Genomic DNA, 18,758 nt, shown 5'->3' on the forward strand with positions numbered 1-18,758 from the left:
TTGGCGGGGGTGATGAATGTGGGGAGAAGGTAGGGGAGGAAGTATGAGGCATGGATTGGGTAACAGGGTAGTGAGAGGCAGAAGTGGGAAAGACAGCCGGCTGAATAAGACAAAAGGAATTCTGAGGGGGTAAGGTATGTGCATGATACAGAAAGAGGGAGTGGGAAGAGAAACAGGATGTGAGAGGAGGGCGGGGAAGGAGGTGGAGAGGGCAAGGAAGGGGGAGGGGGAGGGAGAGGGGGAGAGAGAGTGCCCACATGGGAGTGAAGGGAGGAAGAGTTTGTAGAAGAAGCCAGTACACAATCTAGAGAGGGAAGGAGTGGCATGGACAACATACCAAAAAGGGGAGAGATAACATGAGGCACAGGAATACATTAGTGGAGGATTAGGCCAGGATTCGCAAGAAAGCTGGATATATTGGATAGACAATTCCCACTTGTGTAGTTCAAAGAAACTTGAGGTAGAAGGGAGTATCCAAGTAGCACAAGTACTGAAACAGCTGTTAAAGTCATTTGTGTTGTGATGTGTAGCATGTTCAGCAAGTGGATGGTCAAATTTGTGGTTGGTTACAGTTTGGTAGTGGCCATTTATATGAGTAAACAGTTGATTACCTATCATGCCCACACAGAATGCTGCACATCAATTCCTGCATAGCTGATACATAACATTGCTGCTTCACACATGGCCACACCATTTGTAGGGCAGAAAGGGCTTGTGGCTGGACTGCAGTAAGAGGTAGTAAGCAGCTGTATGGGCCAAGTCTTGCGCCTGGGTTTTCCACAAGGGAATGACTGATGGTGTGCAGGATTGGAATAAGGATGGACAAGGAAATTCTGTAGGTTTGGTGGGTGGCAGAACACTACTCTGGGTGATGTGGTTAGGATTTTGGGTAGGATAACTCTTACCTCAGAGCACAATGATGAGAGGTGGTTGAAGCTTTGATGAATGATGTAACTGAGCTTCTCAAGTCCAGAGTGACACTGGATGATCAGAGGAGTGCTAGTCAGTGGCTGGTTAACAGCTTTACTGATGTCAGAGGAGATGGCATGGGAGACCTGTTTAAGATGAGCTGGATGGGAAATCATCTGCCAACAAAAGTTATGATAATGTTGTCAGTATATTTTGACAACTGCTGTTTTTCACTGCAGATGCAACATCCACAGGTGGCAAGGCTGTAAGGGAGAAACTTTTTGAGATGGAATGGGTGACAGGTGTCAGAGATCGATGTCTAGGAAGGTTGTTCATTGAGCTGAGAAGGACCAGGAGAAGCAGATTTGGGAGTAGGTGTTGAGAATATTGAAAAAAGAGCGAAAATGTCATTAATGAACCTGAACAAGACAATGGGTTTTAGGTGTTGTTGAGATAGGAATGATTCCTAATCAGTACTCATGGCAGTGTCACAGATTTGTTTATAGACTTAGCCTTCAAAAGTAAAATAACTGTAGGTCAGAATGTTGTTGGGCAGGAGGATTAGGAAAAAGATGGTGGGTTTGGTATCAGAAGATACTGGGAACAGTGCAGCCATGGGCATCGAGGATGTAGTATATAAGGACATTGCATCCTCAGTTACCAACAAGAAGTCTGGCAGTTACAAGACAGGAACTGTGGAAAGATAGTGAAGGAAGTGAAAAGTGACTTCAACATAGCATGGGAGGATAGGGACAATAATTTTGAGGTGCCGGTCAATAAAGGCAGAGGTTTTTTCTGTGAGAATATTGTAACTGACCACAATGGGACGACTATTAGGGTGGGGTTGGGTTTGTGGAGTTTGCAGAGTAGGTAATAGACAGGAGTGCAGGAGGTTGCAGGTGTGAGGAGTGAGATGGAGTCAGGTATTAGGTTTTGGGATGGATCTAGGCCTTGAGGAGCTGCTGGAGGTTTTGCTGGACTTCTGGGATGGAATTATGGTTGTGAGGTATGTATGCAGAGGTGTTGGAAAGTTGGTGGAGAACTTCAGCTGCTTAGTCAGCATGATTAATGACCACTGTGGTGGAGGCTGTCTGCAGGAAGGATGATACAGTCCGGACAGGTTTTCAGGTAGCTGTGTGTTCCATACGAGTGATGTTGGACTCACTAGGGACAGATTTAGGAAAGAAAGGTGAAACCAGGTTAGAAGTGAGGAATTCTTGGAAAGATAGCCTGGATACGATTGTGTGGATGGAGAGGAGGAGCATGGTTGGAAAAATGTTCAAACTGTTTTAAAGAATGAAATGATGATGAAATCAAGACCCAAAGCTGTCAACAGGCATTGATATACATCAATGGGGACAGCTGAAAACTTGTGCCTCGACGGGGACTCGAATCTGGGATCTACTGCTTGCATGGCATACACTCTATCCATGTGAGCCACCGAGGGCACAGAGGATAGCAGGGATGTATCCTTTACACGCTCCCCGTGAGACCCACATTCCCAACTTAATGTCCACACACTATATTCGTAGTGCCCCTGCTCATGACAATCATTACTCGCGGCAGATAATCTTACTGAGTCCTGTAAGAGTTCAGCCAATGTGTGTGCATCACGTGCAGGAGGAGGAGGTCAATGGCCAGTTAGCCTTAACTATATGAAGATGGTATCTGTTCTTTTGGACATGTCCAAAACAACAGATAGCATCCTCACATATGTTTTAAAGAAGGTTTTATGTTAGTAGTTTTGGTTGGCTGTTGTTGGTGTGGTTCCTGGTGAAGAAATGTTCCCACTGCCGAGAATGAGTGAAGGAAACCAAGTACTTCAGCAGTCCAGCATGGCTGAAGTTATGTTTTGGGCTACCCACGAGGCCTTTAGAAAGCACTGAAACTTCTGCAGGGGTCAGAGTTTTGGCAGATAGGTTGACAACAATGATAAGGAATGAGCAGTGTGTTTCATGGAGGCTGAAGAAAGTTTTCAGGGGTATGGAAGGCAGAGTGAGTTAGCAAAGTATGATCAGAGAGCTTTGAGGGGTTGACACGAATGGCTAGAGGTAATCCCATGCGAGCAAAAGACAGGAGCAGCTTGGATTACCTCCTCAGGTAGTGCTAGGAATGCTGTTCCAACTGCTGGGGAAGAATTTCTATTGCAGTGTAGCACCCACCAGCTCAGGCAACTGCTTTCAATAATTAATAATCCTTAAGCCCTGGCTACTGCTCTCCATGATTGATAACCAATAATTCTATCAGTCCAGGCAAGTGCTCTAAATAATTGATTATCAATAATTTCTCTGAACTACGCAGATGGGAATTAAGGGCACTGCTGAGAGAGGGAGTCATGCCACTTTCACAATAAAAGGAGATAAATTGAGGCATTATTTGTACAATAAAGGTTAAGTTTTCACTGCTTAACTTATTATTAGGTAGATTATGCAAAAGCAAAAACATAAATGTCAACATAAAAAGCACTTATTATGAACATCTATGTATGATACATAGTTTTTGTACGGAAAATGAAGAATTTTATACTGGCGTGCCAGAGAGCTTTATACTGGCGTGCCAGAGAGCTTTATACTGGCGTAAATACTTTTTGTTGAATTAAACCATGTTAAAAGGCTTACATATCAAGAACATAAAACTATTTTACATCTACTCTGGTGCATCTTCCCAGTCCAAATTCCTGCGGATTTCAGTTTTTTGTAAACACCATGAGAAAATGGGGGGGGGGGGGGGGAGATACATGACAATATTGAAAGAACGATGATATGGGCAGTCTGTATGGATAGAATAATCATATTTCTTCAAGAAGTTTAGTCATGTAAGGATTATCAAGCATGGTTTCTTTTCTGGTTTCTGAGTGCTGACATTACATCTGCTTGAAGAGTTCCAATCTGTGCCACTTTTCAACTTCAGAATAGATGTCTTTTAAAAAAGAGCACACCTGGTTGTCTATCAAATTTCACAGCAGTTATTTTCTTGATATTAAAACTTGCACTAGGTATTAAAATTCCACTCTTTACACTGTTTAACTGTTGTTTGACTCTGGCATTTTCCACAACTTCGCACAATTGGTCAAGAGTGTAAATATGACCTGTCTTTCAGAGTTTCTTTTCCATTGTGCTAAATCTCGATCACTAAGGTAAATAGGTATGTCCAAGAACAAGGAAATAATGTTGAATGAAATCACAGAGTTCTTTAGCAATGGCAGAATAACCCACATCAATCATTGTATTGTTTCTGTTTTTCCAAATACGAGAGTCTAAAAAAAATTATTGCAAAATGAACATTCAAGGGATCACGGAGCATTTTCATGATGCAGGATACAATTGTCACAAACCCCTTAAGTCACTATCTTCTCGTGATATAATATAATAACTGAATTGGAGTTGGATTTGTGGAGGCCAAAGTTGTACATTCACAACTGACTTTGGTAGAAAAATGTATCTGTTGGAATTTTTGGTGCCGGCAGTGACTGTTTTAAATCATAGGTGATTATACAGTAGTCACAACCATCACTGGAACAAGTCATTGTGTATTCCATCAAGAGAGAATATGCTTCTTCAGTTTTAACACAGAAAGAAACAGTATCTATCATAAAAGCAGCACACTCATCACAAGTTTCACATGTGATGTGTGATAACTTAAAGCTCAGTTTTGAAAACTTTCACAGGCTTCATATGTTGTGGAGTAAAACTCCTGAACCCTGGTATCCTTATCCACACAGATAGTGTGTTTCAGCCACCTTTCCTGAATTGTCATTCCTTGAGTAATGACTTTTGTATTTCAGTAACTTTTTAATATGGTCTTGAACACAATCCAATGAGGCTTCACTGATTTTATGCTTAACATTGGCATGTCTTTCACATCTACCTACATGTGGCATGCCAAGGTGCATTGAATTACATTCACTGCTAACTTCATCACCATCTAACTCTTCCCCAACATTATACACTTTCCTGTTCCTCTTGCTGCTGAAACTCTTTTCCGCAAAACTGCAAGTATACTGCAAAAAGCTTTCAAACATACTCTAAGTTTTGTGCCAGTAGCCACTGTCACATGATTAGTAAATGAGTTCTTTCTTCTGCTCACTGCCATATCACAGCCCTGACTGCAATCCTTATGCTCAAAAAGGCCACTGAGGTGGGCATTTTGAATGTAGTACTCTAGCAGTTAGTAAAAATCACAAATCTTTGTTTAACACTGAATAGCTACACCAATTGAGATTGGAACTGTCTGATTTGCTTTTGTAGCCCTATCCAGGTCTTTGTTGCTTAGCTCCTATTTTTTTTACTGGTTTCATCACTCATGTTCACATCCACCGTAACTTTTCTTCTTCGCATTCTCTCTCTTCTATTTCTCTGAGTTACAAATACATTTTATGCAAGCCCTTTCAACATTCTCTGATACACAAGCACCCATGTTTCTCTGAAATACTGCATAGCAGGGGCACCAGAGATATCACTTCCACCACCAAAAAAAGACAAACATCTGTTACAAACTGGGGAAAAATAACTGTTTGTGTGTAATGTGCATTAAAAAGGGAGATGTAAAAAATAAACAACATGCCCTTCTAATATGATAAAATTTATGTAACAGTCTGTAACATTCCTATGAGGGTAACTCTGCCACTGACACAGCAAACATCAGTAAGAGACATAACTTCTCCTCTAACTCAAAATTCTGAGGGGAACATATTCCTGAACTACTGCAGAAAAGGTGGGAGCCTTGCCATTCTAGTTCACATGGCAGACAATATATAATAGAAGTATGCTAGAAACAACAAAATCTAAATTTTTCCAGTTTAATGCCACAGCTCCCTTTTCACTAAACCTCTAAATCCTCTCTCCAGCATACCCTATGTTTGTTTCCCACTGTCTCAGTTTCATTTTTCTCTTCTGTCATCATCCATACCACTCCTTCCCTGTCCAGATAATGTACTACCTTCTCCAACCACTCTACATCCTCCCCCTCACCCCTATATGTGAGCTCTCCCACCCCCAGCCCCACTTCTGCCCTCCTCCCCCTTTTTTGTTTTTCTCTTCCCTGTTTCTCTTTTTGTCTCTGCCCCCTCTCCCTCTTGCTCTCTCTTTTATATATTCTACACCCTCATAATTCCTTTCATCTTATTGTGCAGACACTGAGTCTTTCCACTCCTGCCTCACACTACCGCTCCTTCCTTGCATGTCCTTCTCTACCCTCTCCCCACATCTATCAGCCAAGGCAAGTGCTCTCAATAATGTGTAATCAATAATAAGTGTTACTGTGGCCAAATGCATGTACTTTCTACTGAAAAAGAGCCAGGACTCAAAAGCTAGTAACAATGTTTTCTGTTACATGTGTCTATGTGATGTACATCAGCCTGCTATAAGTGTGGTTACCATTCCCTTATTTTATGCATTGTTCTACCCAGGAATTTCCATTACTGCTTCGCAATGAGATTTCAGGCAGAGACTGAAGATGACATTTGGCAGTGTCATCAGCACCGTATGATGATGATGATGATGATGATGATGATGATGATGATGCTGGCCGGGGTGGACAAGCGGTTCTAGGTGCTACAGTCTGGAACTGCATCTGCTACGGTCGCAAATTCGAATCCTGCCTCGGCCATGGATGTGTGTGATGTCCTTAGGTTAGTTAGGTTTAAGTATTTCTAAGTTCTAGGGGACTGATGACCTCAGAAGTTAAGTCCCATAGTGCTCAGAGCCATTTGAACCATTTGATGATGGTGATAAACAAGTGACAACATGTTTATCTTGGTGATTCCAACTTGGGGTTGGCAGTGGTGGGCACACGGAATAAGTAGGAGTAACGGAGGAATAAAGATGATCCACATAAGAGTTACTAGGGTACGAGGCACAGTACTGTAGCAATGGTTTTAGCAGGTTTGTCACAAACACCTAGAATAATTTTTTTTATTTCAGAGAGAAGTAAACACTCAACTCTCCAAGGAATATAGTCTGCAACTAAAACCCAATCAAGCCAAGTGTCTGTAAAGTCACTCTTTACGAGCATGTATAGTCTGATAAGAGAAACTAGTCTACCACATGCTATTTAAAAATGACAGAACAACCAAAAAACCAGTCAGTCTTACTGAAAGAAAACCATCCCTTCTGTCACTCACATGTGACAACATTTCATGATAGTCTACGAGAATATTTTCTTTAAGCTTTCCTAAGTTTTGTTTTTTCATTTTTAGCAAAATAATAAAAAAACAAAAGTATAGGATTAGTACAATAAATATTACAAATAACAAAGTTTTTACAGTTTCCCTCAAAGAGAACCTGAAGTTTTGTAAAAACAAACATTAATAAGTAGCACAAAAAATGCACACACAGGGTGGTCGGAAATTCCCGTTACAGACTTCTAGGACTTGTAGAGGGGAGTGATTACATCACATTTTGAATACGAATCCCTGTACTAGAAACGAACGAGTCAAAAGTTATAAACAAAAACCGTTCTGATTCCTCTGACAGTTGAATACATATACTGGTTCTTGTGTTGTGAAGATGGAACTGTGGACAAAAACGAGAAAAAATGTCCAATAAATGTGGGCTCTAAAGGGCGTACCTTAACAGCTATGAACACTTGCTCAGTAGAGGAGATGTGTTTCACATTAGCGAAGATGAGCAAATGGTCATAGCTCCTCAGGTATGCAATTTAGAGCATGCGTTTATTGGACATTTTTTCTCCTTTCTGTTCGCACTACCACCACTGAAAGTTAACAACCTACACTCTTCACAACACAAGAACCGGTACATGTATTCAACTGTCAGAGGTATCAGAACGGTTTTTATTTATAACTTTCGACTCGTTCGTTTCCAGTACAGGGATCCTTACTTCAAATTAATACATTTATCGTTCTCCATCATCCTAGAAAGTCTGTAACATCATCATGGAATCACCCCGTGCATATGTACATTTACAGACACCCGCGCCTGTAACTTTGATGCTCTGTAGTCTTGGATGACGTTTCTGGACATGGGTTCCTATTCAAAATATGATGTACTCACTCCCCGCTACAAGTTCTAGAAGTCTGTAATGAGAATTTCCGACCACCCTGTATATGATACATGTTGGACTCTGACCCAAGGCAGCTTTATTAATGTGAACAATTCTACAACTCAGCTATGCCAGATTTCATTTCTCACATTGCTTATAAAACATTTATGCAAAATGTTACTTTTCATGTGTCTCTTTGCTGTTATTTTGTACTCAATACTGTGTTACTAGCCTGCAGTAAAACAAAACAAATGCAAAAATACATTAACTTATATTCTATGATCCTGAGTCAATGTCTTCTCCTTGTTAGACATGTACTTATTCAGTCACTGGTAACAACCTACAAATATTGTTCTGAAGTACCATAAGTTTAAATATAGACCACATGCCTAAAAGATTGTGGTACTTACATTAACATAGCAAGTAAGAAAATCATCAGCGATAGCCAGGGCATGTGTCAGCTCCGGCATGTGCTCAAGCAGTTTGTCAGTATCTCCATCATCATCAGCAGAAGACTGGCTTTCTTTTTGTGATTTTTGAGAAAGTAGTAGCTGAACTGATAGCAAAGTGATTGCAGCAAAGCTGTGAGTGTCACGGGAAGGACCTGGAAGAGGCGGAGGTGTGACAGCATCGCCTGTCAGCTCTCCGAGTAGCCGATGAGCCAGGTGACATGCCCACGACATCCACATACTGTCATCACGGCGAGCAGACTTCAATTCTGTTAACAGTTCGGCTTTGACTTCTGTGGGCAGAGGCTGCAGCTGTTCTGTTATTTCTGCAACCTCACTGAAGGAAGACAACATAGAATAAGAACAGGGAAACACATGTAAACAAAGTAACATTTATCTACAGAACTGGATTACCTTCGATTGTGACAAAATGCCTATATTACACAAACAGATCTGAAGTTACTGTTTCTCTGCAACTAATGTAAGTGGAAAATGTAACAAGGTCACGTACATATTGGCTTACAGAACATCACTGCTCAGAAGTGAAACTATCCTACAAAAGCTTGTCTAACACCTCATTTTCATGTACAAATTCAGCACTGACATGATATTTGCATGAAACAACTACAGCACTGTCCTGTGGCAGTTTATAAGCGGTTCACACAGCTGAATTTGTTTTAAGGTATTTAATAGTTGTTTATTCCTAAATTAACTGAAAAACAATTATATGATATTCACAGAAGCTACTTGATGAGCAGAATTTACCGAGTTCCTTTGCAACACAATTTCAACATAACTTTATTTTAGAATGCAATTTCAGTTACACGATAAATCACACAAATTTTAAGCTGTCAATGCAACTAAATACCTAGGGATTACATTCTCTCTTGGGATGTAGCACAACTGCCTATGCAGGAGCTGAACTAAAATACAAGGCCATTCCAAATATCATTTTTTTGGCAGGGTATGAAGGGTACGTGACAACAATTGTTTTGTTTTCATCATCACAACAATTAGGTCTTGTATACGTCCACATCTATACTCTGAAAACCACTGTGAAGTGCATGGCAGAGGGTACGGCCCACTGTACCAGCGATTCTTACCATTCCATTCACATAAGGAGTGTGGAACGAATGATTGAAATGACTCTGGGCATGCTGTAATTACATTCTAATCTTGGCCTCACAATCTCTATGTGAGTGATACGTAGTAGGTTGTAGTATATTCCGAGAGTCATCATTTAAAGCTGGTTTTTGAAACATCGTAAGTAGACTTTCTAGACTTTCTCAGGGTGGCTTTGTCTATCTTCAACAGTCTTCCAGCTCAGTTTCTTCAGCATCTCTGTGACACTTTCCCATGGATCAAACAAACCTGTGACATTTGTGCTGCCCTTCAATGTATACATTCAAACTAGCCCCTGATGGTCCTGTTTGGTAAGGGTCCCATACATTTGAGTAATATTCTTAAATGGATCACACAAGTGATTTGTAAGCAATCAGTCTACAAAGGTAGACAGATTGCACCTCCCCAGTATTCTACCAATAAACCAAAGTCTACCACCTGCTTTACCTACAACTGAGTCCATGCAATCATTCCATTTCATATCCCTACAAAGTGTTACATCCAAGTATTTGTATGAGTTGACATTTTATGTGAAAAACTTGCATTCTATGATGACTGATCTTACGAACTCCATGTTATACATGCAGCACTCTACCAGTTGTGCTACAAAGAAACATATGTATTCCATATTCCTTTGCAACACAATTTCAACATAAGTTTATTTAACAATGCAATTTTGGTTACACAATAAATCACACAAATTTTAAGCTGTCAATGCAACTAAATACCTAGGGATTACAAACAACTTAAATTGGAGCCATCAATAGAAAATGTTGTCTTCTGGAGTATTATCATGCAGTACAGGATCCTTACCAGAGAAGACTGACAGAGCACATTGGAAAAGGAGGGCAGACGGTTTTGTATCTACATCTGCACTACATAACCCCTCTGCAATTCACAATCAAGTGTCTCGCAGAGGGCTCATCAAACCACTTTCACACTATTTATCTAGAACAGTACATGGGATAAATGAACACTTAACTTTTTACATGTGAGCTCACATTTCTCTTATTTTATTATGGTGATCATTCTTCCTATTCAGTGAGCATCAACAAAATATTTTCACCTCCAGCAGAGAGCTGGAAATTGAAATTTCATAAGAAAACCTCACTGCAATGAAGAACACCTTCGTTTTAATGACTGGCACCCCAACTTGCGTACCTTATCTGTGGCACTCCTATTTCATGGTAATTCCAAATGAGCTGCCCTTTTTTGAACTTCTTCAATGCCCTCTGTCATGGATCCCATAAAATGGAACATTACACCATGACGGACAACTGTAGTGTACACAGTCTCTTTAGTAGACCTGTTGCATTTTCTAAGCATGCTGCCAATAAATCACAGTGTTTTGTTTAAACTCCTCACAACATTATCTTTGTGACTGTCCGAATTCAAGTTGTTTGTAATTGTTAGCCCTTGTATTTAGTTGAACTCAAAAACTTTACATTCATGCGGTTTATTGTGTAACCGAAATTTAACAGATTCCCTTGAGTGCTAAATGTAGATGACCCCACATTTTTCATTATGTAGTGTCAATTGACACTTTTCACATCATACATTTTGTCAATCATTTTGCAATTGGTTTTTCCTTTCTGATGGCTTTGCTACACAAGCCACTGTCAGTCCATGTCTAATATTCAAAGACTACAAACAGTATCAGTCACTCGGCACATAGCAATCATCACATAAAGTTCCACGTCAGTCTGCACTGTTTCAAATGAGTCCACACTATGCAATCATCAATTAATTTTCATGCAATCAGTTTGTGTTTAGCATTCAGTCATGTAAAATTCCATGTCAGCAGGCTGAATTATGTACATACTGTCACTTGTATGGAACAGTTGTTGTGTGTAAATACAGTATTATTGCCACATATTAAGTGTTGTTAGGCTTCTTGAAGTTTATTGACTTGCTGTGTAAAAGTATGAAGATTGCAATACAGCTGATTGCTTCTGTTCTAGAAAGTAATAATAAATGAAATGTCATGTGACGAGGGCCTCCCATCGGGTAGACTGCTCGTCTGATGCAAGTCTTTTGATTTGACGCCACTTCGGCGACTTGCGCGTCAACACAACACCCAGTCCCTGAGCAGAGAAAATCTCCGACCCAGCCGGGAATCGAACCCGGGCCCTTAGGATTGACAGTCTGTCGCGCTGACCATTCAGCCACCGGGGGCTGTGCATAAAGTATTCTGACCATGTTGTGTACAATTATTTAGATATCACCTAAAGCTCTGTGTAACTGATGAATGAACTTCGAGAAAAAGACTACCATGGAACATGACTGACAGGTCAGCAAAATTACAACTGGAAAATCTACACCAGTCCCAGCAGAATAAGAATAAACTACAGCAGACCTGTCACCTCAAATGACTGGGGAAAGGCAGCTTCACAAGAGGTTAATGTGATGCCAACACACAAGCAGTCTACCAAATTACAGAAGAATGTCCTTTTGGTCTAAGTCTGGTCATTGGTCTGACTTCTTCACAGTGACAAAAGACACAATCAAATTAACACCATCTGACTATACGGATGTGATTCATGTTCATTTGTTGTGTATAATTTGTAGCTTGCTACGGCATTTGCTAAATAAAAAACCCACTATTAATTAGGCCTTGGCACAGCAGCTAGGAGCTAACTGATGCCATCAGTTCTGCCACAGAGCTTTTTCCTGTATTCTACTTGCCCTGGATATCTTTCCTTATACAGTAAACAGATAAATATTGACATGAGAACTTACACTCACCAGTTATGAAGCAAGGCCCTGATCTCTGCAACCAATGACGGAACTATAAAGATGTCAACTTCAGGTGCTACACTGTGCCACGCTTCGACAACCTCCGGCTCCTCAGCTTTGTGCAATACTGCCAGAGCGAATATGCCTGCCAGGAGGTCGATGCCAGCAGAGCCAAAGTTCACTGCCATTGCCGCCGCTTCACAAGCCAAAATTGTGCATGTCGTTGTAGGTTGTGGAGTCCTTCGAAGGCCCACTGCCAGCTCTCTGAGTATGCCTGGCACTGCTGTGTCTGTAAGTATTATTTAAGAAGCATTAGACTTCATGTGTAAAGAGTAGAAGCTGATCACTTTTTACATACTCACATCCAGTATTATCCATATAAACAATACAGAATAGAACAGGTGTTAAATTATTTTTATGCTTATTTTATTTTTGAGGAGCATGACTGAGAACTATAATACGCTTTAGTATTTTTTTAAAAAACTTATTTAACTGACAAAATCACCCAACTATTGCACTGCATTACCTGTTTTGGTTGTGACAGCAACCATCTTCAGATCATATTATTGCTATAGCAGTACACTAACAAATCACTGAATGTTCAAATGCAAGCAAGGCGCAAATGACATTCAGTTTTGGTGTTGCATGTATTCAAACAAGTAATAACTTTTGCTTTCACTGCCATAGCTGTAATACGATCTGAAATTAAATGTCGTGACAACTGAAGTCTGGTATGGAATTTAACGTTGTATTTAATTTTTTTAATCCACTAATTTGTGGCAAGGCATAAAATGATGGAATATGTTGTTGGTTATTAGAGTTATCCGCAGGCTTTAATACCACTGAAGCACTATATCCAAGTAGGATACAACATTTATTCAACAAGAGCAAGGAATAACTAACTACTACAAAACAAAGACTAAACATACATTATAGAATGTATCAATGAGCATAAATACTTTTAACACTGTATGGCAAAAATCAATCAATGGAAAATCCAGGATGGAATGTAATAAAATTATGAAAAGAAAAGTTGCTAATCATCATATAGCGGAGACGCTGAGTCACAGATAGGCACAACAAAATTACTGTCACAAAGCTTTCGGCCAGCAAGGCTTTTGTCAAAAATAGATGACTGACACACACACACACACACACACACACACACACACACACACACACACACAAAAGAGCAAATTACACGCACGAATGCAGTCTGTGGTATGGCTTCAGTTGCCACAGACTGCAGTCATGTGTGTGAGCTGTGTTGCGTACATATAAGCACGCGCGTGCTTGCGCGCGTGCGTGTGTGTGTGTGTGGTCTATTTTTGATGAAGGCCTTGCTGGCCAAAAGCTATCTGCAACTCAGCATCTCCGCTATATGGTGAGTAGCAATTTTCCTTTTCATAATATTGTTTAACACTGCATGATGTCACTACAGTCACTGTAATGTGCGATCAATAACTCACTCACACTAGTGTCAATGATATTTGGTGTTGAAAGAGACGTTGTGTCTTGTTCACATGATCTCTTGCTTCGTGGAGTCCACTGCAGTATTTTGTGGACTACTGTTTGCAGTACACTGTAGCATAGTCATGTCTGCTGCAGTATCCATAAGTTTGGTGTCTGCCGATTGTTGTGGCTAGTTCATGACAGGTTGGTTGATGGTAACAGAGTGCTATATTTGCAGTAGGCAGAGTAGGTGGATTGCATGTACCGATGGTGAAGTTGCAAAATGCAGGCATCAGGTGATCCACAGAGACTGTGGTGGGAGTACCCATAATATCAATCTTAAAGTCTTTCCAGTGCTGCTGAGGACTGTGTAAGGCCCATCCACGGGGATTGGAGTGGCTTGCATACCATGTCGTACCAGACAAAGACTTGGTCACACATTGCTAGATCCTTGAAAATAAAATGATGATGAGTGAGATGGCACTGCGGTGCGACAGGTGGAGTTATTGAATCAGCGGCCACAGCCTGGAGACAAAGTCAGATGCATCGATGAAGTCATAAGGTACATGCTCAAGGAATTTATCTGGTAGTTGTATTGTTTGGCCAGATATGAGATCACTTAATATAGCCTCAAGATTTTCCTCAATGGATGCATGGAGGCCTAGAAGCACAATGGATAATGTTTTTGTCCAATGTTGTGAATTGTGACATTTTAGTGCTGCCTTCAATTACCAGTGCAGTCATTCCAAAAGTCTGTTAACTGCAGTGTAGTCAGCTGTAGTGTCAATATACTTCATACCTAGCAGGGTGGAGAGAGCTTTAAACAAATACAACTCAACTTTTTGGTCTTGATCTGTGTTAACACGCAGAGGCATGCTGAAATGAATCTGGTTGTTATAGTTTCAGTCATTGTATCACCCATAGGGGAGGCAAAAAGCAGTCCAGAGGCATAAGGATAAGTGAAACCTTTGGATGAGGGCAACAGCCGATTATGTCTAAATGGACATTCTCAAATTGTTGATTTAGTGACAGGAAATTCCCATATGGTGCTTTGACATATTGAGTAATTGTATTCCTCTAGCAAGCCATGCACTGGTGCACAAAACAGTTGCAAGCTTTGTCCATAATCAGCCACACAAAAGCATGTTTTACAAGATTCAATGTACCCAGGCCCCTGGAAGTGCCAAGTTATATAATGATGCAGTGGCCTGGAGTTAAAACCGTAGGGGCAACAGTTGTGTCTTCACTGCCGAAACATCACAATACACCCACATGTTTGCTGGTGGTTCAGGGACATATTGAGGTGCAGGTTAGTTGGTTGCTCCAGTAATGCACATAGCTATGGATCGAGGTGGTGTGACTTAGCAAGAGCTTCACTGTTGATTGCAGCTGTGAGTGTTTCAACACAAGAGAGAGCACCCGCTGGGACATTCAGATTACCCCATGCGATTACATGCATCTGAAATTGACCTATGTAATCTAAATGGTGTAGGTGTCAGGTGATGCCTTGTATGGCTTCTGATGAAATGCAAATGTCAATGGCTTGTGGTTGATGACCACAATAAACTGCTGCCCTTCGAGCAAATGGCAGGATGTGCCACATGTAGGTCACAATTGTATGTCGACTAGCCTCATTCTGCTGGTAAAAGCCTCTGGCTAAAAAAAAGGCAGGAGGTTGCCAACACTGTTCTATTTGCTGCTGTAGTACAATGCTTATCGCTGTTAACTGTGCATCTATCACCAAAGCGAGGGGGGGCCTGAGTGACAGGATGTGCTAACAGCGTAGCTTCGGTGATGGCAGCTTTCACTTAGCAGAAAGCTGCCTCTGCTTTGATAGTCCGTAAGATTTCATCCTTCAATTTCGAAGCACCTCTCAACAAATCATTCAATGGAGCTCTCTTCATTCGGGAGAGAGCTCAATTTAACAATTTCTCAGCCACTGTCAAGAGCTCACAGACTTTAGCATTATAACCATTTAACCTGTAATAATGTTTAGTTTAATAATTTATTGTGCTTAATATTGGCCATTAGGTAAAGTGTAATTTCAACATTAAGAAACAAGTTTGATTCACAACACTCTATGCAAGTGGATTGTATCTTTGCTTACAATGTTTGGTTACCTAAGAACTCATGTCCCTTCCGGAAGCTAGTCAGTTGTTTCTTGAAGATGACCCAACAAGCTGAAAACTAGTTTGAAATAAACAAAAATCAGTGGAACAAAAATAGTGTACTTATTGCTCAATCAACAGATAATCAATCCCCTTGCTTAAGCAATTGTCCCAATATGGTACTTGTTTTTCTGTAGTATACCTTTTCTGAAGAAGGTCAAAGCCTGAAGAAGGAAAAACTTTCTACTCCATTAGACGCTACTCAACAGCAGATGAAGTGATGACCTTCCAGGGCCTTCATCCAGGAATCAAACACATGGTAATTGCAAAGTGAGAGATTCATACTACACAGAGGGTGATGCAATACATTTCAATAGAAAGACTGTAGACCATCCTGTTTTGCCTTGTTAATGCATGGTTATCATGAAGCAAAATTGCAACTTGTAACAACTTGCCAGATCACTTGTTTTTAACAATCCTTAGAAAGTTGTGTGTAGTCCTGACATGAATTCACACCAAAATCAATAGTCCCTGACTCAACATGACCCTTCCAGCCACAGGAGTTGACTGCGCTTTCACAGCCCTAGGCGGAAATGGACCTCTCCATGACTGACAACACTTTACGTTGCCTGTTGGAAATGGTGACGTCATGTTTGATCTATAGTCATAACACAGTCCAAGAATGCTGTTTCATACAGTTATCACATCAGATGTACGAGCTTTCGCATGCAAGTCTTTCTGCTCATTACAAAGGTGTCAAAGTACATTTTGCAGAAAAAAATTTCTAATATCCAAAGTCTTTGCACAGCACTTGACAGCACACGAAATATGCTACTTTACTTTCTCAGCCACTCTGAAATCGGGAACACTACTCTTACACACAGCTAGACTTGAAGCATGCTTCCCTATACACAGTTTGAATTTGATGATGAATTTCACTTTACGAGAGATGTTCTTTGAATAAAAATTGAATAACAGCATGCTGTACTTGCCTGGACATACATATCCAAGACAATTCTGCTGCTAAAAATGGTGACGTCATGTTTCACCTATAGTAACAACACAGTCTAAAATGCTATTTCATCCAGATATTTTTGTGTGTGGTGCAGGTATCTCTGGAAATTCACATGTCTGCCACAATAACGCCACAGCACCAGCTTGGTTAAAGTGACATCTTGTGGCCAAATGACAATTATTTCTCTTTTACTGGCTTTGTGTATCATTTGAACAATTCATACCAAAGTTTGTATGTTTCACGAAGAAAAGAGCATATGTGATTACTATAATTCTAAACATCGGTTTCTCTTTAAAAATACAATCAAGAAAACTGGCTTATTTTTGTTCATATTCAAAAGGCTTTTTCTTCATGACATTTAATTTGAGTGTTGTGTACTGTCTCATACATAAAGATATATATTAATTGAAATAACTTATAAACTAATATTAATGTAGTTGTACCTGCAATGGCTGGAGTCTTGAGGCAGAAACGAAGAATTTCAAGGGCATCCCCACCATCACAATCAGAACAAGATGAAACCTCTCCAGAAAGTGCAACAAGTTCTCCACTCATCTTCTCTCCACGAATAAAGTAAATTACATCCTTATCACCAACGTGTTTGACACACATCTTCAGGAGCCACAGAAGCACTGATCTGTGGGACTCAGAAATCTGCCAGATATATCAAACAGTGTATTAGGCAGGACTGTTATTTCCACTTATAACTAAAGGATAGTTACAAAATTTGTGGAGCAACATATAAAGTACTGAAAAAATGTAATTTGAATACTAAATGGAACATAAAAAAGTTGAAACAGCATAACAAAACAAAACAGCCATACAAAATAGTGTTACTTCAAACCTGGTACATGTTAGTTGCAGAGACATCCCGCAGAAAACTATCAGCCACATTGTACTCTGATGTCACACAGGATGTTATTTTTGGATACAGTTACATCAACACCTATACTCCACATGCCTTCTTAAAGTGTATAGTGAAGGCTACATCTGCTAGCACAGGGCTTAACAACTGGCCGGTTTTCAGTGTGAGTACTCGCGTCTGCTCAGGCACGTGCTCGCGAGCAGGTGCAAGGTGGCAGAGTAGGGAGGGAGGGGATGGGAAATGCGTGCGCACATTTAAATAGGGCCGCAGCGTGCCTATTGAATTCGCGCCGACTGTGTAATGTTTAAAGCACTACGATCAGCTCTAACAGTCATTGCGCTGGTTAAGAATCATGTCAAGTCACCATTGTGTAACCCCAACCATGCTTTCGCAATTCAACCCCCATTGGGAGGAATTGTATCTGTTCACAGAAAAAGATGGTGTTGCAAAATGTTTAGTATGTCACAAAACGCTGAATTCTTTCAGGAAATTTAATTTGCAGCGACACTATATGTCGTACCACACGAAAGACTACGGAAGTGGAAAATGTGATGGACCAGATCATGCACAGGAAGTTATTAAACTTAAAAGGAAGCTACCCAAAGAAGATCTGGACGACGAAGAAAAATCAACTGAGGCAGTTCTCAGAGTGAGTTACAAAATTGCTTTGCTTTTAGCAAAATCCCTGCGCCCCTTCACTGATGGCGATTTAATAAAATAATGTTTGGTAGTTGCAGCGGAACATATGTGTCCATTTCAAGTTGAACAGTTTCGGATTGTGCCATTATCTAACATGACCATTATGCGTCGCATACAGGACATGGCAGATGACGTCCAGAGCCAGCTTGCAAATATCTGTAAAGATTTTATGGCGTATTCTCTAGCTCTGAACGAAAGTGTTGTTATCACTGGAACAGCGCAGCTTGCCATATTTATTAGAGGTGTTAATAGAGATCTTCAGGTGAGGGAAGAGCTCCTCGATGTAGTAGCCATGAAGAACACTACAACCAGAGGTGATATATTAAGTAGTGTTGAAGAAAGTGTTGAAAATATAGGATTGTCGTGGAATTCGTTAGTTTCAGTTTCTACAAACGGTGCACCAG

General features: G+C 40.5%; 1 protein-coding gene across 1 annotated transcript in view; it reads right to left on the reverse strand.

Moving 5' to 3' along the window:
• LOC126092275 (E3 ubiquitin-protein ligase listerin) overlaps window positions 1-18,758 on the reverse strand; it is a 156,564-nt gene that overhangs the window by 84,145 nt on the left and 53,661 nt on the right. The window contains exons 10-12 of the mRNA XM_049907795.1: window positions 17,234-17,444; window positions 12,225-12,504; window positions 8,319-8,694 (exon numbers count right to left, since the gene is read on the reverse strand). Coding sequence (XP_049763752.1) covers window positions 8,319-8,694; window positions 12,225-12,504; window positions 17,234-17,444 — 867 coding nt within the window. The remainder of the gene's footprint in view (window positions 1-8,318; window positions 8,695-12,224; window positions 12,505-17,233; window positions 17,445-18,758) is intronic.

The sequence above is a fragment of the Schistocerca cancellata genome, chromosome 1 (genome assembly GCF_023864275.1).
Source record: "Schistocerca cancellata isolate TAMUIC-IGC-003103 chromosome 1, iqSchCanc2.1, whole genome shotgun sequence".
In the NCBI taxonomy this organism is placed as follows: domain Eukaryota; kingdom Metazoa; phylum Arthropoda; class Insecta; order Orthoptera; family Acrididae; genus Schistocerca; species Schistocerca cancellata.